The 20,962-nt window shown below is 45.9% G+C and overlaps 1 protein-coding gene across 1 annotated transcript in view; it reads left to right on the plus strand.

Annotated features, from left to right (window-relative positions):
- The first annotated feature begins 366 nt into the window (after positions 1-366).
- The window catches only part of NR4A3 (nuclear receptor subfamily 4 group A member 3), a 39,690-nt gene continuing 19,094 nt past the window's right edge, over positions 367-20,962 (plus strand). The window contains exons 1-5 of the mRNA XM_004271479.3: positions 367-868; positions 4,106-4,279; positions 6,538-7,505; positions 11,107-11,236; positions 11,699-11,871. Coding sequence (XP_004271527.1) covers positions 6,540-7,505; positions 11,107-11,236; positions 11,699-11,871 — 1,269 coding nt within the window. The 5' untranslated portion in view covers positions 367-868; positions 4,106-4,279; positions 6,538-6,539. The remainder of the gene's footprint in view (positions 869-4,105; positions 4,280-6,537; positions 7,506-11,106; positions 11,237-11,698; positions 11,872-20,962) is intronic.

Raw genomic sequence — 20,962 nt, forward strand, 5'->3', positions numbered from 1 at the left:
GCACCCTCTTACAGAATAGCGCCCGGGCAAGCAGCGCGGTTGCAAACGGGTTGGCAGCGCGGGTCCGAAAGGCCCCCGGGCCGGGACTGGCCGCGCGGCATAGTTTCCATTGCGCTACCCTGCAAATGGCCGGGGAACGCGCGCGCGCGCGCACACATGCACACACACCCCCTCCCTCGCACACGCGGAACCGGCTGGGCCAGGGGAGGGAGGAGGAGGGTGACGTAGCGTCCCATGGCGTCACATTGACGTCTCGCATTCCAGGCACTCTATGGAGAGGCCGCTAGGGCTCCTGTGGCATAAATGACGTGCCGAGAGAGAGAGCGAACGCGCAGCCGGGAGAGCGGAGTCTCCTGCCTCCCGCCCCCCACCCTTCCAGCTCCTGCTCCTCCTCCGCTCCCCACACACAGACAAGCTCACACCCGCTCCCTCACTCGCACACACAGACACACGCGCGCACACACGCTCCTCACACACACTCCACTCTCTCCCGCGCGCTCACACCCCTCTCACCCTGCGCCCTCGCGGGTGCAGCGCTGCGCGGCAGGCGGACGCCCCTCCCGGTCTCACTTTGCAACGCTGACAGCGCCGGCGGTGGCTGTGGAGGTGGGAACAGAAGCGGCATCCTACCCCCTGGTCGCGGCCCGAGCCAGGACGCCCGCGGAACCCCTCGGCGGCGCTCTCCCATGATTCGGGATCGCAGCATCCCCTGCCAGCAGCTCACTGCCTCTGGGAGCCGCTGGACTTCTACACCGCAGCCCTTCCGGGACAGCAACTGTGACTCCCACCCCCCCCGCCGCCCCCAGTGCAGATTTCGGGGCAGCTTTCTAGAAACTCGCTCTAAAGACGGAACCGCCACAGCACTCAAGTACGTATGAGATTCGCTCAGTTAATAGGGGGACTTGCTAAAAAGTTGGCGCGCTGGGAAGCTTAGCTTCTGAAATTGACAACTTTGAGTGTGGGGTTTTCCCCCCTCGCCTCCTCGCTCAGGCTTTGCTCGCGGAGTCGCCAGTGGGTTCTGATCTGAAACTTTTCCCCCGTAGCGGGCCTGCGGGGATCTCTGGAGCTTGTGGGATTCCTCTCCCTACCCAAAGAGGCGAAAAGCCTCTAACAAAGAGGAGGACCGGGATTTGTGCAGTAGCAGCTCCAGCGATGTAATTCAGGGTATTTCGGCTCTAGTTGTCATGGTAATGATGCTCTAGGCGGCGGCAGCGGCAGGGAGTTGCAGCTCCGGTGATGAACGGCAGTAATTTTCCTGCCTTTTAACTAGGATTGAAAATAGGGGCTCCGGTGGGTCCAAGTTAATATGCCTAATGGTGACTCCGAGACGGTTGACTGGGAGGAAGCTTGGGAGGGAAGGGGCCTGGTCAGCAGCGGCCGGAGTTTGCAGCGGCGCTCCGAGGATCTCAGGAAAGAGGGCGTAATTGTAGGAATGTGGCTTATTGTATTGAAATGAGCCTGGGGCTCCACCAGGCACGTCTGCCTGGCGTCGCCGACTTGCCCGTTTACACTTTTCCCTTCGGAGGTAATCGGGTGTAATTGCCGACCCCAGTGCCCCGACACGCGTGGGAACGGTGTCCCTCTCCTCCGGGCCTTGAGTCGGTATGGGAGAGGCGTATTTTACTCTTAACTGACAGAACTCGCGCTTTTGGAGAAGTTGCTAGTAGTGTTTTACTCTTCATAGAAATGAAAGTTCTCGGTGGTGAGAGGAGAGCGGTCAAGCGGGCGCAGCCTGTGGAGGCTGACTTCCAAAGGCACCTCTCGAACCTGTTGGAAGCTTGGGTCAGTCGTGAGGGAGAAAGCATTTGTCCCTTCGTTCCAAATAACGTTCTTGGAGATTGTCATTTATTTATTATGCCCACGGATTCTCCAGAGGGAAGAGCTGCAAGGAGTTGGGTAATCAGAAATCTCGGGCTATTATCCCAGAGCCCTAGGGTGCCAGGAGAGAGGTACAGGGCGCCCTTCAGTCATTTCATCGCGAATCCAATCCTGAATCTTCTTTTCCCACGACGGAGAAATATTTTATAGAACTGAGCTAGGGAAAGGAACAGCTGCCTAACGCGGCTGCTGAGCACAATGAATGAAGTTTGAGTTTATTCGAGTTCTCTTATCCGAGCAAGACGCTCGTAATGTGAATATCAAAGACCTCTTAGGCCACAGCAGCCTCCACACCCGCTCCCTGCCCCCGCACCCCCACCCCCCAACCCCCACCCCCGCTTCCCTGGGACCGTGCGCTCGCAGAAATTCTCCCCCGCGGTTTGTCTCCTCTCCCTCTGTCTTTCTGAGAATCTCTGTCTTTGCCTTTCTGTCGGTCTCTTCTCCACTCCTCCTGCCCCCGCCCAACCTCCGCCCCCGCTCCCCAGGGTTGGAAACTCCGTGGAGGAGCCCCGGTCACAATGGTGCGTTTCACGGTTTCCTTCACACACTTCACCACGGGGAGGGGAACACGGGGGTGTTCCTTTCGTCTGCCCACGAGAAAGAAAGGGGCTTTGACAGAGGTAGTTATTTCTTCCTAATTTACAACCCCGAGGCTCCGTGCTCCCGGCCGCGGCGGCCGCGAGCGGGAGCGGAGCAACGTGTTTCCAGGCTCTGAGGCTTTGCCTAGGTAACCGGTCGTTTCGGGGCGGGGGGGTAGGGGGGGCGGAGAGAGCCGAGGGGCGCTCGGCTCGGCGGCTGTAGGAAGTGCGGTGTGGCTCTTCCCCGTGAACGCCGGGCGCTCGAGGGGAGCCCCTTCCTTGGGAAGACGCTACCCTCGCCCACCCCAGTCAGAGGCCTATCCTTGGAGAAAGACTCCGCTTGAAAGGCCGCGGTGAAGGGCGGGAATGCGGGCACCTGGAGGAGGTGGTGGGAGGTTGCCAGAGACTCCCACTGAAGATGCGGGAGGGACGGGAAGCGCAAGCTACAGCCGTGGGAAGATCCGCCCTTGACTGCGCTAGGGCGAGCGCAGGCTTTCTGTAGTATCAGCTGGGGCTGGGGTTGGGGATGGCAAGGGAATCCCCCATTTCCTGGCCGTCGAGGGCTCCCTGGATCTGGGGGCTCCGATACCCTCTTTCCTTTCAGGCAAGCCCAGGGGCGGCGGGAGACGAAACTTATCCGACACCCGCGGCCCGCGCACCCCCGAGGTTTTTGGAATTTTGGTAGTTTGGGGTTTTTTATTTTTCGAGTCCCCGTTCCCATCCGTTAAGCTGCGAGTGGGTGCGGGCAAAGGGGGCGCTATAGGCCGGAGTTTGGGGCCGTGGGATCCTTACCCGAGGCCCGCCGAAATGAGCTTCTAGCTACAAAGTTTCGCTAAGGCTTTGCGCAGAGACGCTCACCCCAGAGCCGCTCTCGGCGCCCTCCGGAATGTGCCCCCCTCCGGGTCGCCGGATGGCCCCGAGCCTCGAAGTCGCCCACCCTCTGGGATACCGCCCGCTGGGCGCAGGGGGCCTCCCTCCCCTCTCACCACCAGCGGCAAACGCCAACCGCCTTGTGCCTCGTTTCCAGCGCCGGCCTATTTCCACTGTGTCCTTTTGTTTGCTTGACCCCTGGCCCCCGAAACTCGCGGCTAATAGAGGCGAAGCTCCATTAGCATTTAGAATGAAAAGCGCAGACTTTCTTAATTCCTCGGGGCATTCATGCATTCGTTCCGTACCCTGTGCCTTTCCTATGCAACGTGTAAAATTTGTATTTGAGGGGTGGGGGCGGGTGAAGTTGGAAAATATTTTCCGCTCGTGCACACTCACAGACTCCGATTCGGGCGGAACTCCTTCCTCAAGTGTTCTCCATTCTTCGGTTTTCATGACATCGTTAGCTTGGAACCAATTGTGGGGGCAGATAGATTAATTTCTGGGCGACGACTGGCTGCGCGTTTTTTTAGCCTCGGTTCGGGAACCACAAAACCGCGGTGAGCGCGGGCAGCCTTTCCTCGGCTCCCCCAAGGCGCTGTGATGCTTGCTGCCCGGGGACTCCGGTCACCTTAAGCACTGCTTTCTTACCCTTCTAATTCTTTTGTAATTAATGCATTTCTAGAGATCTATTCAACCCTCACCGCCGTACGCCCAGTCCAGGCCGCGGTGACCCAGCGTGGTCTCACTGTGACCTTTGTCTTCTCTCCTGGTGCCCGCAGAGCCCACTGCGGAAGAGCGCAGCCCGGCAAGCCCCAGCCCTGAGACTGGACCCTCAGCGGAGCCGGGCAGCACCTCCGCCGCTTCGCCCCGCCGGACGTCCCCGCCTCCTCCACTCTCAGCCTCCGCTGGAGAGACCCCCAGCCCCACCATTCAGCGCGCAAGATATCCTCCAGGTAGGTCTGAAGGCACGACCCCTTATTCCTCCCGGGCTGGGATTTGTGGGTGGGGGAGCCACATACCCAGCAAGCAGGCTGGTCGACTTGCCCAGCGCCAGGACAGCGAGTGACTGCTGGCCGCGAATTTCACGGCACAGGTGGCTTCCTTGCACGAATCTCCTCTGGATACCACACCCTGTTGCTACCTAGTGGAGCAGCCAAATTAAATTAATCGTATTGCTCAAAGATATTTTTCCTGAGAAAAATGCAAATACACCAACAGATTTGGATCTTTTATACATTTTAATGTCTTCATATTTGCTCTATTTTTAATGCTAATGCATTTAAGTTATGGGATCATTTCGAACAATGCAAAGCATTTTTGTTTGTATAAAACGCAAATCATTTGGGTGCAGACATTTGGATTATTGAAGCTCAAAGGGAAAGAGAGAAAGCATTTGAGCTGAAAACCAAGGAGTAAATTTGATTTGGGCAAAAGAAAGGATTGCAGGTTTGGCTTGTAATACCTCTTTATGCATTTGGTAAAGGGACACCAGGTGCCTGGCCAAAGAGATGCAGATAAATAGAACTCAGTCCCAGCAAGCTCATCTTCTATCTGGAAACCTCAGAAAGACACAAAGAAGAGCAATAGGTAGGGATTGGCAAAGAAGAATGATAGAAAAGACTCATGGAGAAATTCAAGGGAGGAGAACAAATGAAACATCAGGCAGTGTTCTTTCTTTTAAATGACTAGCCTTTCATTTTACCCCAACAACTGGACAGCAGGATAAGTGCTCTTTTAACTTCAAACTAATGAGTGTTTGTAGGGCGCTCGGAAAATAAAGGCTTGAACTGGCCTCTCCTCATCACTGCTTCTTCCACCAGGCCTTCAACACCTTTCTACAAGTCAAGATTTCATCCCATACATGTATGACTCAATCAGATTTGGAAATGTGGGTAAGAGAAAGATGTCAAAGGAGATGTTAAGTATTCACTTTTCTATTAGTCACACCTTTTACACCATAGACTCCAAAGACACGTTAAGCACGTGGTTTTCCTTTGGCTCAGAAAAACCAACCACCAGAAACTGCCCAGTTTACTATTTATATTTAGCCATAAAGAAAGGGAAATAATTAGATAAATTATCCACTAGATCCAATATTTCTTAGGGCTTTCTCATCCAGTTCAACCTCTCTGAACAATAGTAAGCACTCCAGATATCATTGCTTTGGGGGCTGAGAGAAACTAAACCTATTAAGAAACTGCTTTCTTTTCTAGGGGTGCTAATTCTTCTGTCATAAGAAAATATGTAGATAACTAACCTATTATGACAACTGTAAACTACTGTTATAAAGCAGCCACTGATATATTTTATTTCTTAGAATGGGGGGGAAAATACACACACACACACACACATATATATATATAGCATACATGGCAGAGAGCAGGTTTGGTGGGTGTTCTGTTGCAGCTGCTGATCTTTTTCTTTGCAGATGGTGCAAACTCCCCCGAGTCCATTTCCTGGACCTACGTTCCTACCTCACCACCTAGCTGGCTGAAATCATCAACAGGGGTCCAGTTTGAGCAGGCTGCTAGCCTTTCTTGGAGGAGTGGGGAGAGGGTGGGAGAAAGCAGCCACAATGTGTGTGGGTAGCCTCAGTTGGCACTGATAAAATGTTAGAATGTCACTGGGCCAGTAAGTCCCATGTAGGACACCTTTTTTTTTTTTTCTTTCTTTTACTAACTCATAGGTTTACAAATCAAAGCGTGTGACTTGGGGGATGAGTAGTCTCTTTCACCCAAAAGAAACCAACACAGCATTCACTGGATTTCTTCTTGTCCTCCCAATTTGTGGCCGAGGTCACTTCATTTAATCTCTAGGGCTCAAAACCACTTTTAAAAACACGACTGGGCTTATGAGGGAAGACATCAAAATTCACAGATATAGTGGAGGACAGGGCAAGGGAGGGAAGGTGAGCACAGAAATCCTCAGGAGGCTGGGTTTTGGCAACCTGTGGCCCCTTTGGCAGTTTGTCAGGGATTCAACTTTCTTCCCAGGGGAAGAAGGAAGGAAGGAAGGGAGGAAGGAAGGAAAGAAGGAAGGAAGGGAGGGAGGGAGGAAGGAAGGACGGACTCTAAGTCTATGATACTAGAAGGTGAAAAGAATGTCACTTCCTCTCTATTTCCCATATTGGAGAGCGACAAGTCCATTGCTACCTATTAGCTAGCAAGAGTGCCGACTTGCTTCTGAGAGACCTTTTTCCTCTCCCTTGCAGATATGCCCTGTGTGCAAGCCCAGTATAGCCCTTCACCGCCAGGTTCCAGTTATGCAGCACAGACATATGGCTCGGAATACACCACGGAGATCATGAATCCTGATTACTCCAAGCTGACCATGGACCTCGGCAGCACCGAGATCACGGCCACGGCTACCACGTCCCTGCCCAGCTTCAGTACCTTCATGGAGGGCTACTCGAGCAACTACGAACTCAAGCCCTCCTGCCTGTACCAGATGCAGCCGTCGGGGCCCCGGCCTTTGATCAAGATGGAGGAGGGCCGCGCGCACGGCTACCACCATCACCACCATGACCACCACCACCACCACCACCACCAGCAGCAGCCATCCATTCCACCCCCCTCCGGCCCAGAGGACGAGGTGCTGCCCAGCACCTCCATGTACTTTAAGCAGTCCCCGCCGTCCACCCCCACCACGCCGGGCTTCCCCCAGCAGGCAGGGGCGATGTGGGAGGACACGCTGTCCTCGGCACAGGGCTGCATCGCACCCGGCCCGTTGCTCGACCAGCCGATGAAGGCGGTGCCCACGGTGGCAGGCGCGCGCTTCCCGCTCTTCCCCTTCAAGCCCTCGCCGCCGCACCCGCCCGCGCCCAGCCCCGCAGGCGGCCACCACCTCGGATACGACCCGACGGCCGCCGCCGCGCTGAGCCTGCCGCTGGGAGCCGCCGCCGCTGCCGCCGCCGCCGCCGCGGGCAGCCAGGCAGCTGCGCTCGAGGGCCACCCGTATGGGCTGCCGCTGGCCAAGAGGGCGGCCGCGCTGGCCTTCCCGCCGCTCGGCCTCACGGCCTCCCCCACCGCATCCAACCTGCTGGGCGAGAGCCCCAGCCTGCCGTCGCCGCCCAACAGGAGCTCGGCGTCGGGCGAGGGCACGTGCGCTGTGTGCGGGGACAACGCCGCCTGCCAGCACTACGGTGTGCGCACCTGCGAGGGCTGCAAGGGCTTCTTCAAGGTGAGCACTCGCCCCTCCGGCTCCCTCTCCCCTCAGCAGCCAGCCTCCCCAGACACCCGCTCGAGTGAGCGTCTAAGCGGGCCCTTCCCGGTTTGAGAGGTGTACTGGTTATACTGTGCATTTCAGAAGCCTTTCCTAGCACCCTCACACCCACTTTCTCAGGGCTTTTTAACTTGACGTCCATTACAGGAGGCCCAGACGGGCTTGAGGGGGCTGTGAACTTCCTGACTTGGCGTTACCTCCTGCTTATTTTTCTGGAGAGAGCTTTCAGCAGATTCGCAAAGGGATCTGTGACCTCAAAAATGCAAACACCTCACTGTGTTCCTCTTCTGTCCATCCAGGATGTCTGAGGGAATAGGGTCTGTGTGCCAGGCCCTGGGTATTTGTATCTCATTTAATCCTCCTAGGAAGAGCTAGGACTCTAGACTCAAACAGAACTGACATTGAATTTTGGTCACCCACTAGCTATTTTTACTAACAGCGTCTTGAATGTTTAATTATCCTTGTTTCATAGATGAGGAAATGGAGGCTCAGGGAGGTTAACTGCCCCTGGACACACACTCAGAGAGTGAGATGGAGGCAGGATGCCAACTCATGTTTGCATGACCTCAACGTGCATGCCCTCTTCACAGCTCTGCAGCTGCAGAATAGACAGGGGCAGCTGGTGGATGCAGTTTGGGGCAGCTTGCTCTGTAGAAGATAGTAGCTGGGGTCTCATCTTCTGTACCACACAGAGTGGGGACACTCTTCATTATCTCAGAGACCCAAAGGAGAATTTTATAGTGGGAGGGTCTTCAGCCTCCCCCTTATTTTGCCCAGGAGGATACTGAAGTCTAGAGAGGTGATTTAGTTGCACATGGGGACAGTTCCAGCTGGTTTCTCCTGACTCTTGAGTTCAGTGCTCTTCTCACCACTCAGGGGGAACAGGCCTTGTTCTCTTGCAGCTCTGTTTTTGCTACTGACTCCCAGACTTCTTCAGACACTTAATTCTGTGCCACCCTCCCCACTCCTCACTCCCCTGGCTATTATGTCAGGCATTTGCAAACCCCTGAATGCTCAATAATCACTTCCTAGCCTTCAGTGCTGGGCAGGGTGGAGGGAGAGGAGAAGCTGGATGCTGATTGGATAATGAGGATTTGGGAGGCCAATAGGATGTATCTGGGAGCATGCTGGAATTGGAGTCAGAACACTCAAATAGGAGTCCTTGATCTGTCACCTACCAATTTTATGATGTTGGGCATGACACTTCCTTCCAGGCCTCAGTTTCCCTATCAGGTGAATAAATTTCAGAGAAAGGCTGTGAGTATTAAATGAGAGAAATGTTTATGAAAGCACTTTATAAGCTTTAAAGGGCCATAAAAGAATAGTTCATTATAAATGAAAATAGAAACATTTATTAAAAAAATGCACATGTGTGCATTGGTATACATACCAACAAGCAACAGTTATTTTTGATCTGGAGATAGGAATCATGTGATTAATTTCTGCAGATAAATGAGAAAATGCTTGTGGAAGGATTTTGCAGTATGTTAAATGCCATACAGGAGGTATGCAGGATTATGATGTTTTAAATGTAGAACCATCGGTTTAGCCGTTTTTTTCTGTCTTAACTACTCAAGCTTTACTTTCAAGTAACTGCATTCCTTTAGCAGATTTGCTTTTTACAGCATTTCAGCGGAAATGCTGAAAGGCAGTGAAATGGGCAGCTGAAAGGGGAAAAAGAAAGAAAAACAAGAGAAGTATAAGTAATCCACAAATATAATCACCCCTGAATTGACCAAAATACAGGAGTGGTGATACATTCCTCGTCTACAAATGTCAATTAAGTGTTCCCCAACAGCATCCTTCTTCAGCAGCAATATCTTGAAAACAAATCTATACTCGAAAGGGTAGGGGTAGGATAAGGGAGAACCACCCCACAGATCTGTTAATTAAGGGAACGGGAGCAGGTTTTACCCAGTGGCTTTCTACCATTAAATTGAATTCTTTAAAAATGTGACATGAAGTGCAGTTAATGATGGGAATTCAGTGATTGAACCATAACGATCTCTCCCTGTCCTTAAACTATTGTGCAGGCATACACAAATGTGAGGAAGGTTTGAGGTTATTGGGAAAACGTATACCTGAAGCAAAATGCCACCAGCACTGAAACTGGGATATCTTTGAGGACGATGGCAAGAAATAGAGTTTTTTTAATTACTTCATGTTCAATGAAAGAGAGCTTCATTTAGGAAACACAAGTCTCCTACCCTTACAAACTGCTGCGAATTTAAATGGTGGAAACCTCAGAAGTATGTTTGTGTTTTGGAAATTTTGCATTTTAAACTAAAATCACCTGCTAAAGCAGGGAAAATGTATCTGGCTTTAAATTTTATATAAGCAGTTTAGGAATGATCTCTTAAAATGAAATTAAAAGGTGATAGAGTGAAAACTGATACAAGGGGGTTGAGAACTGCTGAAAATTTAAAAAGATAGAAAGTAAATCTATTTAGAATTTTAGACACAAAATAGATCACCAGTCCCAAATTACCTGGATTTCTTTTTTTTATGCAGCCCAGGCTTACCAAATAAATTCCAACTTTCTGCTCTATTTGGAGTTGAATAGATTCAGGTAATTCCTGAATGAGTGGTAAATACACATCCATTTGCACAAATGTTTTTAATTTTTTTAAAAAAATCAAGCATTCTCTTATATTTGGAGCATAAAATATCCTTTATTATTTCTTCATGTTTCATTTTAAAATTATACATGATTCTGAAGAATACAACATTATTTTATAACCAGGCCCAAGTTTTATGATACGTCTTTTACAGTATGGCTATTTTGATGTCTGTGTCAATAGTCATTTATGAAATAACCAATTAATGGGAATTTTCATTGAAAGTATATGGCTCTCATATTCCTTCTTTTATCTCATTCTTTTTGTTTGTTTGGTATTTTTTTTTCTTTCTTGGATGTGATAGCGGTTTTTAGTATCCCGTTTTACGATTTTGCTTTCAAAAATGAGAAATGGACAGTTTACCATTCTTTTAAAAATAAAATACACTATACAAGCTGATTAAGTGATTTTTTTGCATTAAAACATTATTTCCTATATGTTATAACTAGACAAGTCCTCGTTTTTGCTTTTTATGATTTCATCTCTATTGGGGAACAAAGCCAGTTTCTGTGATATTTGACTTACAATAGTGATATCCAGCAAAGTACATCCCAGATCATTTTGATTTTATTTTAATAAGGTCAGCAATAATCAGGGGAGTGGAACAAGTAGAAAATTGTTCCCAAAGGGATATTAAAAGTGAAGATAATCTAATCCTCCAAGGTATGATATGTTGACCTGGTAATTTCAGATATGATTTTATCATTCAGACTTGGGTGTCTCCTGAGACTTGCTTCAGAACAATCCGAGATGATTTTCATTGTCAGCAGCTAACACTAATAAAATTGTTTTTCCTGCAGGCTAGCGTGTTAGGAAATTAAATTTATCTAATTATACAAATTGCACTGTCGCTTTTCACATTGTAATTAAAATACATCTTGTCAGGTCCTACCTCTTTCCAGAAACTATTAGTTGACTATCTCTGTATTGTATTTCCTCAGAGAACAGTGCAGAAAAATGCAAAATATGTTTGCCTGGCAAATAAAAACTGCCCTGTAGACAAGAGACGTCGAAACCGATGTCAGTACTGTCGATTTCAGAAGTGTCTCAGTGTCGGAATGGTTAAAGAAGGTATGGATATAATGCTTTTTGTCCAGCTTGCTTATAAATATTCTCAGATATCACTGAAAAAGTTAATGTTTACATTAGAATGGTGAAGTTTCCTAGTTTCCCTTTCTTTTCAACATTTTATTTTTATGGTGTGTATTTACATTCAAAAATAGCTGAGGTCTACTTATTCTAATTTCTCAAAATCAATAGAGAGCCTGTGTACATACATCTTTGTTCTATTTGAGAAGGAGACTTTTAGGGCTAATTCATTACCAAATGTAAGTATGGGGTGGCTTTTATGCTGCTTGTTTCAACTCTCATTAAATCATTGTGTGGCTATTACTCCAAACTTATTGCCACTTTTAAATGGTTGGTATCATTAATGATTTGCTCAACTGTAAAGTGTTTTGATTCCTTTTCGTGATTTATGGCTGTTCATGGATATCTTTGAAGACATTTTTTGTTTGTTTCTCTCGGTATCAGTCGTCCGTACAGATAGTCTGAAAGGGAGGAGAGGTCGGCTGCCTTCCAAACCAAAGAGCCCATTACAGCAGGAAGCCTCTCAGCCCTCTCCACCTTCTCCTCCAATCTGTATGATGAATGCCCTCGTCCGAGCTTTAACAGACTCAACGCCCAGAGATCTCGATTATTCCAGAGTAAGTTTTATGATGTCTTGCTCTTGAATGAATGATCAGGGTCTCTGTTCATGATAATAGTAATAAGAGTGGATTGAATGACTTTGTGCCTGGCACTGTGCTCAACCGTTTTCATACCTTTTCTCTATTTTTCACTTCACTTAACAATTCCAGTGCATCCATTGCACCAAATAATTTTTGCCTTATTGAATCTCTAAATGCCTTAACAAATGACCCTGACAGTGTTGCACCTGTCATACCCATTGTTGCAGGATTCCTGATGGTTGTGCCAACGAAAATTTGCACAGGTGAATTACAATTTGTACATTTTTTCATGCTTTAGACAAAGTGACTACTTTTTTTTTCCATATTGTGACCAAACCATCTGGGTAAGCTTCAAGTTATCCTTAAACATTTTACCCAATTGCACCGGCATTGACTGACCTAGTGCTTATACTGAGGGATTAAACCATTGATGGAGAGGAGCAAACACTGGCCTTGACATCGGGAGGTGTCAGGAGGACTGGGATGGAATGCTGCCTCTGCTGCTTCCTGCCTGTGTCACCTGGCTCCTGCTCTTGGCTTTCTCATCCTTACAGTGGAGATGATTACAATATTTAACCTCAGAGGGATGTTTTGAACATCAGTCACACAGGAATGACGGTTGAGAAAACATTTGAAAATTGTAAATGATTACCAGTGTTGTTATTTAAGCCAACCAAAATGTATTAACACTTTTATTTCATATGGGATATAGTAAAATATCATCAGTTTAAACCCTGCAATTTCCCAGAAATTTGGATAACACAAAGAATGATGAGGAAGGATTTTCGGAGCAAAGGTATAAACATTACTGGAAGGCAGTTTTAAAAGAGACTTAGAAAAGCAGACTTCTAGTAAGACAGGGTCTCACCCAAGAAGAAAAGAAAGGAAAAAGATCTCAATTATTGAGCAATTTCTACGTGCTAGGCATTGTGGTACTTTGTCTCATCTAACCATTGAAAGAAGCATGAACTGTACGAATGGTTAATCCCACCGTAAGACAAGAAAACTTAGAAACACAGTTTACGCACAGATAAGAGAGATACCAGTCCAGGGATCCCCAGTTGGTTGATTTGGCTTGGCAGCAGCTACCAGATTGCCCTCTCCAGGTCCAATCAGTATTTCAAACTTCTGGTTGAAGAGCTGGCCAAGAGTGTGAGAGTGTCTGCCATATGCCCTTCTTTTAGGCTGCAATGTTGACAAAAGTGAAGGGGTGATTTGTATATCTGCTGTGATCTTCCTTCCCTCATCCCCTCCCTCATTTTAGGTTGTGAAGCCTCCTCTCCACACTTGAGCACAAGACTTCATATGAGAAGCATGGTAGACCCTTAGCATCAAAGGTTGAGGACTCTTACTCTGATTACAAGTAGCATCTCTTGACTGAAGTCAAGTCTCAAATAATAGTCTAACAGAATAATGCAGTGATTAAGGGCTTAGGTTTTGGAACCATGCAGGCCTCGATTAAAATCCCAACACCATGTACTAGCTGGGTGATCTTGAGCAACTGATTAAATCTTTTAATGCATCAGTTTCCTAATCTGTGTTATGGAGTAATAATAATAATATCTACTTCCCAGGGTTTAACTTCCCAGGGAAGTTTAAATAAGATGATACTTGTCAAAGCTTTAGCACAGTGCCCTGTATGTTATCTCCTTGACCAAAACTTCTTATTCTATCCTTTGTTGAATGTTCTAATGAGTATAAACACTACACATGTCAGGTGCTATGTAGCAAAACCACTAAGGTAAGTGTTATGATCTCTCATAGATGAGATTAAAACTGAGAAAGGCTAAAGGACTGACTTGCCCAAGGTCACCTAGTAATATGTATCAGAGATAGAATTAGAAGCCAAGTGGGCCAAATTTGGCCCCCAAAGTCTGTGCTCTTAAAACCATAATTCCTTGCATCTCTGGTTTCAGTGAGAGTGGGTGAAAGAAAAGCATTTGGGAATAAAAACTTTTCCATGAGCCAACTCTGGCCTTCCCTTATGCAATTCATCTGAATTAATGAAGCTTCTTGGCACTGCCTTCACTGAGGCTACAGCACACAATCTGACATTGTTCTGGGGCATCTGAAATCACTATTGATGGCCAGTCCAGAGGTTTAGTCCACGAAGTGATTTGGTGGGTTGGGGGGGGCCCAAACTATCCAATTATTGGTCTACATGGCCTAATTAGTTATTCAGCAGCAAACCCTACCCCGTACTTTGAGTTGTCCCAGATGGGAACTGCCTCACCGTGAAAAATCAATCCACTGTGTTTGCTTGCTTCTGCACCATTCAGGGTGTTAGGCTAGAGTCATCATCCTCATCAGCAAACATTTATCCAATTTAATTGTTAGCTTTGCCCAAAATAACAGATTGACCATGCCAGAGTCTGGGTCACACTGATACTACCTTTGGGGCCTGGCTCAATTTTGTAAAGCGTATTTATTTTAATTGCATTGTTTTGGAATTGGGTTGAACCTCATAGCTTGGATTCTCCTGCTTTTAGATAGCTTTACAAAATTATCAAAAATTGGACCCAAATCAATTAAATTAAAAGTCTTTTTTTAATAAAATACAGTGAGTTTTCATCAAAAACTTGGATGAAGGCAGAGAAGGCATGCTGATCACATTTGCAGATGACAGAAAGCTGGGAGGGATTGCTAATATGATGGATGTCAGTGTCAACATTCAGAGTGATTTCGACAAGCTGGAACAGGATGGGCTGAAACCATCGTGAAGAAAGGTCACAAAAATAAGTGTGAAGCTCAGCATTTAGAATTTTTTTAAATGGGAGAGCCTTGGCCTGTCAGTGGTTCATGTTAAGAAGATCTCAGGAGTTTATTCCATACACATTCAGTAAGAACCAACCAAGTGTGCAGTGGAAGGGAGGGATGCAAAATTAGCTTAGGCCTCAGTAGTAGAAGCATGGGACTAGAACCAAGTTGATGGTGTCCCACGGACTCTGTCAGTCCACACTTCAAGGATGGAGTTCAGTTCCAAGCTGGGATTTAAGAGGATGCAGTGTATGTGGATACACTGTTTCTGGAAACTCGAAAAGGATGGTTGGAGGAAATGGAAATACGTAGACAGAAAGGGAGAAGATTCGGCAGGATTAGGTCACACTTTGGCCCTGTCGCCAAGAGGACTGTTGCTCCCTAGGGCAGAACTAGATAGTGAAGGAGGGGGCCCTTCCAGCTCACTCTGAGGACAAGGAAGAGCTCTCCTTGCTACAAGAGCTGCTGTGGAAGCGTGAGTTCATCAACACAAGAAGAAACTAAGGAGAACACATAACAGGGTTCCTCACAAGGAGAGAGGTTATTTTGACTGATAATAATTTCCTTCCAACGCTAAGATTTTATGATTCTAGGGTTTACCTTACTGTCCCTAAATGCAAGTGAATATATATACATATACATATAAGAATATGTGTTGTTAAACAACTTGTTACTTCACAAGATTGAATTTGCTTCGTTCTCTTTAAAAAAAAAAAATTAACATAAAATGAATGAAGCAAAATGAATTTATTGAATGCCTACTTTGAGCCAGGCACCATCACGTACATTCTTACATAATTTCACTTAAACCCAGTTTATGTGGTACAATTTATGGTTTCAGTGATTTTTTTAATGTCATTCATTGAAATTCAATTTTCATATTACCTTCTCCTTAAAGTTTTTTATTTATTAATTCATAGAACTGGAGGTTCTTGAGGTCATCTAATCCAAAACCCATATTTCAGAAGAGTAAATAAAGGCTTAAAAAGGCTAAGTGGCTTGCCTAAGGTCAGTGGCAGAGCTAGGGTTAGACCCAAATCTCATCACTCAAAGTAATATGTTTCTCTTTCACCATACTGCCACTTCTGTTTAATAGCGATATACTAGGTTTTTTTTAATAGAAGCTTTATTAGATTTTAAAAATTACAATAAGAGTAATTTATAAAAGGCAGACCATTTAGAAGTGAATAAAGTGAAAAATGAAAGTCTCTTCTTCATTTATTCCTGCCTAGTCTATATCATAGTGGTATACATAATTTTACCTTTTAAAGAAGAATATGCCCTGTCAGTTTTGAGTCAGACAATTGGCTTGACCAAAACAATTTATTAAAGATGCTACCTTCCCCCAGTGAATCAGAGAAATGAGAAAATGTTTTCCAGGCAGGTATGTTCTAATCTTGTACCTGCCTATGTGCCTTTAAGGTAGTAAGTGAGCATTTTCCTCGTTTGTGGGAAAGGGAGGTGAGGAGTTGTTCCAAGTCACAGAGGGAAGGGGGTTTTCAAGGCCAGAAAGAGGGCTCTTCACTCTGTGAAGCGTTCCTGGCTCTGGGAACTTTTCTTCTCCTTTGGGCCAAACTTCTCTCCTTCAAAAGTGAGCTCAGATCATTGTATATCATTGCAGTCAAAACACGTCACATTTGATTTGTTTCTCCTTGAAATGTTGCTATTCTGTACCCCACAGTTGCCTTTAATGGAGCATTACAAGTATATATAGATACTGAGCTTGTCTTCAGAGCCTGCATAATTACTAATGAGAAAATGCACTTCACATCCTCATTAGTTGGTCATTTCAAGTATTTTCCAGCAAACTAGGATGTTTTCTGGTAATGGGTGTCACTTAGTATAGTAACAGACTCCAAATACAAGAGATACTGCCCAGATAAAACCAGGCACCAGCAAGTGGCATTTAAATATGTTAACAAGATAGCCTAAGAAACAACATGGTTGACACGTGTTAAATCTACAAAGTAAACAACATGAAGATTCTGCAAAGAGGGTGCTTTCATGAAGCTACTCAGAAGACCCTCTCAAATTGCCACCAACTCACTAGATGATTTCAGGCAAGTTCTGCCCCGCTGTAGGCCTCAGTTTTCTCATCTGAAGGCCGAGGAGATTGGACTAAATGCACTGCCATGATCCCTTCCAGCTTTCTCCTTCCCTGACCCTCTGATTCCCCTATGGGTACAGGTCTGCATTTCCCAAAGTGTGGTGCGCAGACTGCATGTATCAGAAGGAGTCAGGGTGTTTGCTTCAAATGCAGATTCTCGGGGCCACAGGCAGGCCTACTGACTCAGAATTGGGGGACGGGGGAAGGCAGGCAGGAATCTGTATTCTGAAGAGGACCTTGGAGGATTCTTTGGCACACTAAGCCTTGAGAACGATCGATATGGTTTAATAAGAACAATTCCATTTTACCTCGTAGCTCCTATATCCCAACTTTCTTGGGGTTGAGAAGGAATGAGCAATAGAGATAAGTTTAACAGAAAGTCATTGATTCATTTAACAATTCTTCCAGAGCAGTGGACACGTTATTGAACAAGATGCAGCTCCTGCCCTCATGGAGCTTACAGGCAAGTGAAGGAGACAGAAAGGAAACAAATATGTAACTGCAGTGATGCCATTGACGGGAGGAGAGGAGGGTTTTTTGGTTTTGGTTTGGTTTTTTAGAGAGGGGAGGCAATTAGATCAGAAAAGAAAAAATTGGGGATAAAATATATTCATTGCCACTTTTTAAAGTGTCACTTTTTAAAGTGTAAGAACCTAAGAATATGTATACATAGTTTGGCTCATAGAATGATAACATCTAAAATATAAAGAAATATAAGGACCCAGGGAAAAGTTACATTCTAAGTGGAAACAAAGTGTTCTTAGGACATTTTACATATTTAGCCTGGACTGACACCGAGGAAGAGTAAATAGCAGATTCCACTCTGTGAAATGTGATAAAACATCACATTGCTAAATTTTAGGGCTGGTGTTCACCAAGGGTCTCACGTAATTCCCAAATAACTTATTTTAGGCCTAGGTTGTGGCTGAAATCTGACCTGTATAGCCATGGTATTGCATTTGAAATGTGCCAACTCAATTTAGTTTAAATAGTATTCATTGTTTTTTGCAGCTCTAGCTTCTCAATCTAAGTGCTTCGGAGAAATCTGCATTAGACATTAGCTATCAGTAAATGCAATATTGTGTCTTTGACTAGTGGTAAAACCTGATTATTGATTATTCATATAGGCTGGAATAAAAAGCATAAATAGGAAAAAAGATTCATTTTTAAAGTCTTTCTCTATTGGGCCTATGTCTGATGAGAATGATCAATAAACAAGTATTTCTAGATTTTTCTTTGGTGAACCCCAAAGCTGCTTATCCCAGAGACAGAGGGATGTAGGGGAGCACAGAAGCAGAGATAGGGGTCTGGTTCTTCCAACTCCACGTACGGTATTCCTTAGCGAGGTGTTTATAAATTGCTAGTCCAGGCAGAGAAAGACTCTAAAATGTTTTGTTCCGTTTCTTTAAATCTTATGTTCAGTAGAGGGGATACTTGATTTGTCTTTTCCCCCCAGCAGTTGATGCTGACCCTCCAGTCACCCCCAAGTTACTGGTGGCTCAGGCTGAATCCAGTTTGGCTCCAGAATTCTGAAACATGAACCAGAATCGCTGCAGGTGAAGCTCAGAGGGTCTGGCTGGAGTCTGGCACACAGGGCCTGCTGGCTTTCCTCCCTGCTGGACTCTATCAGAGAAAACAGCACACACAGGCAGCAACTGCATTTCCCTGTGTGCAGGATGCATGAAATGTGAGCCCAGCAGGTGTGGAGGCCTGCAGAGGACCCTGGGGGAAAGCTAAGTGCTCTGGAGGATTCTGAGCAAATATTGGAAGCAGGGAGATTATTGAGTTGTGAGCCATGGTTTCAGGGACTTCAGTGCAGGAGAGAGCTGTTAGGTCCCATTCCTTGACATTCTTTAGTCTTTTTTTCTCCATTTAACACACTATTTTAAAACAACAATGCTGAATCAGTATCAAATTCTAGGCAATACCGTCACACCTGGTGTGATTAGCAACATTTAGAATCATCAAATGCAAAAGCCATCACATGGAACATTCACCAGGATAGATGATGATCTGGGCCATAAAACACACCTTAACACATTTAAAAGAATAGAAATCATACAGTGTCTGCCGTCAATCCCACAAAGGAATTAAACTAGAAATCAGTAACAGAAAGATAGCTGAATGCAAGAGCCAGAAGGAATCAGCTAGTCACTTCCAGCTTCAGAGGCAGAAACAAACCCAGAGAAGTTAAGTGCCTTGTCTAGGGCTGCACAGCAAGTCAGTGCCAGAGTCTGGAGGAGGTCCCCATGACCTACCGCCTGATCCAACATTCTTTCCTCAACTCTGAATTACCTGGGAGTTTCACATGTAGTGCTGTCAACTTTCTAAAGGTGGTACTGCCCTGAATTTCATCCTGCCCCTGGAGAGCATATGGAATTAGATTCATATAAGAAGAGAAAGTTTAAAAATAAAATCTTTTTTTTTCCACTCTCCTCCAGTTAATAGTATGTGTGCTGGAAGGAACTGGTGGGGAGTGTCTATGACACCAGTATCATGCTGTCATCCTTGAATATCTGTGGGAAGGATGACTGCTTCCTTCTCCTGGACTTTGCTTCCATGGTCCATTACAACACAGAACATCCAGGGCTTCACAGAATCCAGGCCCTGGGTAGATTATTGGGAACAGAGGAGCCAGGGATTTGAACTGGACCTGATATTATGGGATCCTAGAAAAAGTCAGGGCTGAAAATTAGAAACCTTCCAATTCAACCCCTTCCCCCATTTTATAAATATGGAAGCTGAGGGACAGTGATAACTCCAAGTATCAAAACTGTTATCAGTATCATCACTGTCGTCATGTGTTAAACACGTTCTATGCGTCAGGTCCTCTGCATGTATTATCACATTTAATCATCACAACAAAATGTTAAGGAAGATATTATCCCCATTTTACAGAGGAGAAAACTGAGGCTCAGAAAAATGAAGTAATTTACCCCAGATAACTATAGCAGCAGAGCTACATTATTTCACAAATTAGGAGGCTAGACAAATCTAGGATCAAAGTAGCTTGGCTCCTTGTCTGATGTTTCTTTTGTTATTTCATGATGCCTCTTGGGAAAACACAAAGGAAAAAAAAAAGACCCAATTAAGACAAGTGCCTCATTTCCTCACACCTGTGTAGTTCTACAGTGAGCACTTGGCTGCTTATTGGCCGTTTGTCCTCCAGCCAGGTTAGAGTATTGTTGCAAACCTAGGCACTCCCCTGACTGTTCTTTCATGGAACAATATTCAACAACAGTTTATTGAGCCTCAATTATGTGCCAGTCACTGTGTTGACAAAATATGGGACCAAATGAATACATACATGGAGAACTCCAATTAAAGCAAAGCAAAATCCTTTTTAAAACTATCCTACAGGCCACCAGCTAGTAACATCAGACCTATTAACAGCTAGGAGGTGTAGGACTGGAAATCACAGAGCCATGTTTAAGTCTTGGCTGTACCACTGTTGGTTATGTAACTTGGGAAAGTGTATTAACCTTTCCAAGCTTCTTTGAGCCTCAGTTTCCTCATCTGTAAAATAAGGATTAAAATCCATGCCCTTTGAGGATATCAACGGAGACACAAAAGCACACTCAGCTGTTTTCGTGTGAAGGCAATGACGTGCATATTTATATGAATGTTTTTGCACATCTCCTAAGTCTCTGTGTTGTTGGTTGTCCCTTGATTATTATCTCGCTGTATCCATCTTTCCCGCCTGACTCCAGTGACTCAAGCAAAACCCAGACTCTACCAGCATATCTAAAAGCCGTGTCGAGACTTTATCCCTGTTTGTACCTTTCTTCTCCCGGGGCCCTCTAGATCAATGATGTCCAATAGGGTGTTCTGCTGTGATAGAAGTGTTCTAAACACATGTGACTATTGAGCACTTGAAATATGGCCAGTGTGACTGAAGAACTGGATTTTAAATTGCATTTAATTTTGATTAATTTTAGTAGCCGCGAGCCCTGAGTCTGATGGCACACAGCTGCCTGGGCCCTGCCAAGGACACACTCCTCCCCGACCCCTTCCTTGTCTGTTTTATCTCTCAGAAATCCACCTGCAGCAAGCATCCATCTTCTCGTATTGGTTAATTCCGTGATTCTCAAACTTCACTGTGCATGAGGATTCACCTGGAGATCTTGATAAAACAGTTTCTTGGGCCTACCCTCAGAGCTTCTGGTTCTGTAGGTCTGGGGCAGAGCTGGAGATTTTCATTTC

Source organism: Orcinus orca, chromosome 6 (assembly GCF_937001465.1).
Source record: "Orcinus orca chromosome 6, mOrcOrc1.1, whole genome shotgun sequence".
NCBI lineage: Eukaryota > Metazoa > Chordata > Mammalia > Artiodactyla > Delphinidae > Orcinus > Orcinus orca.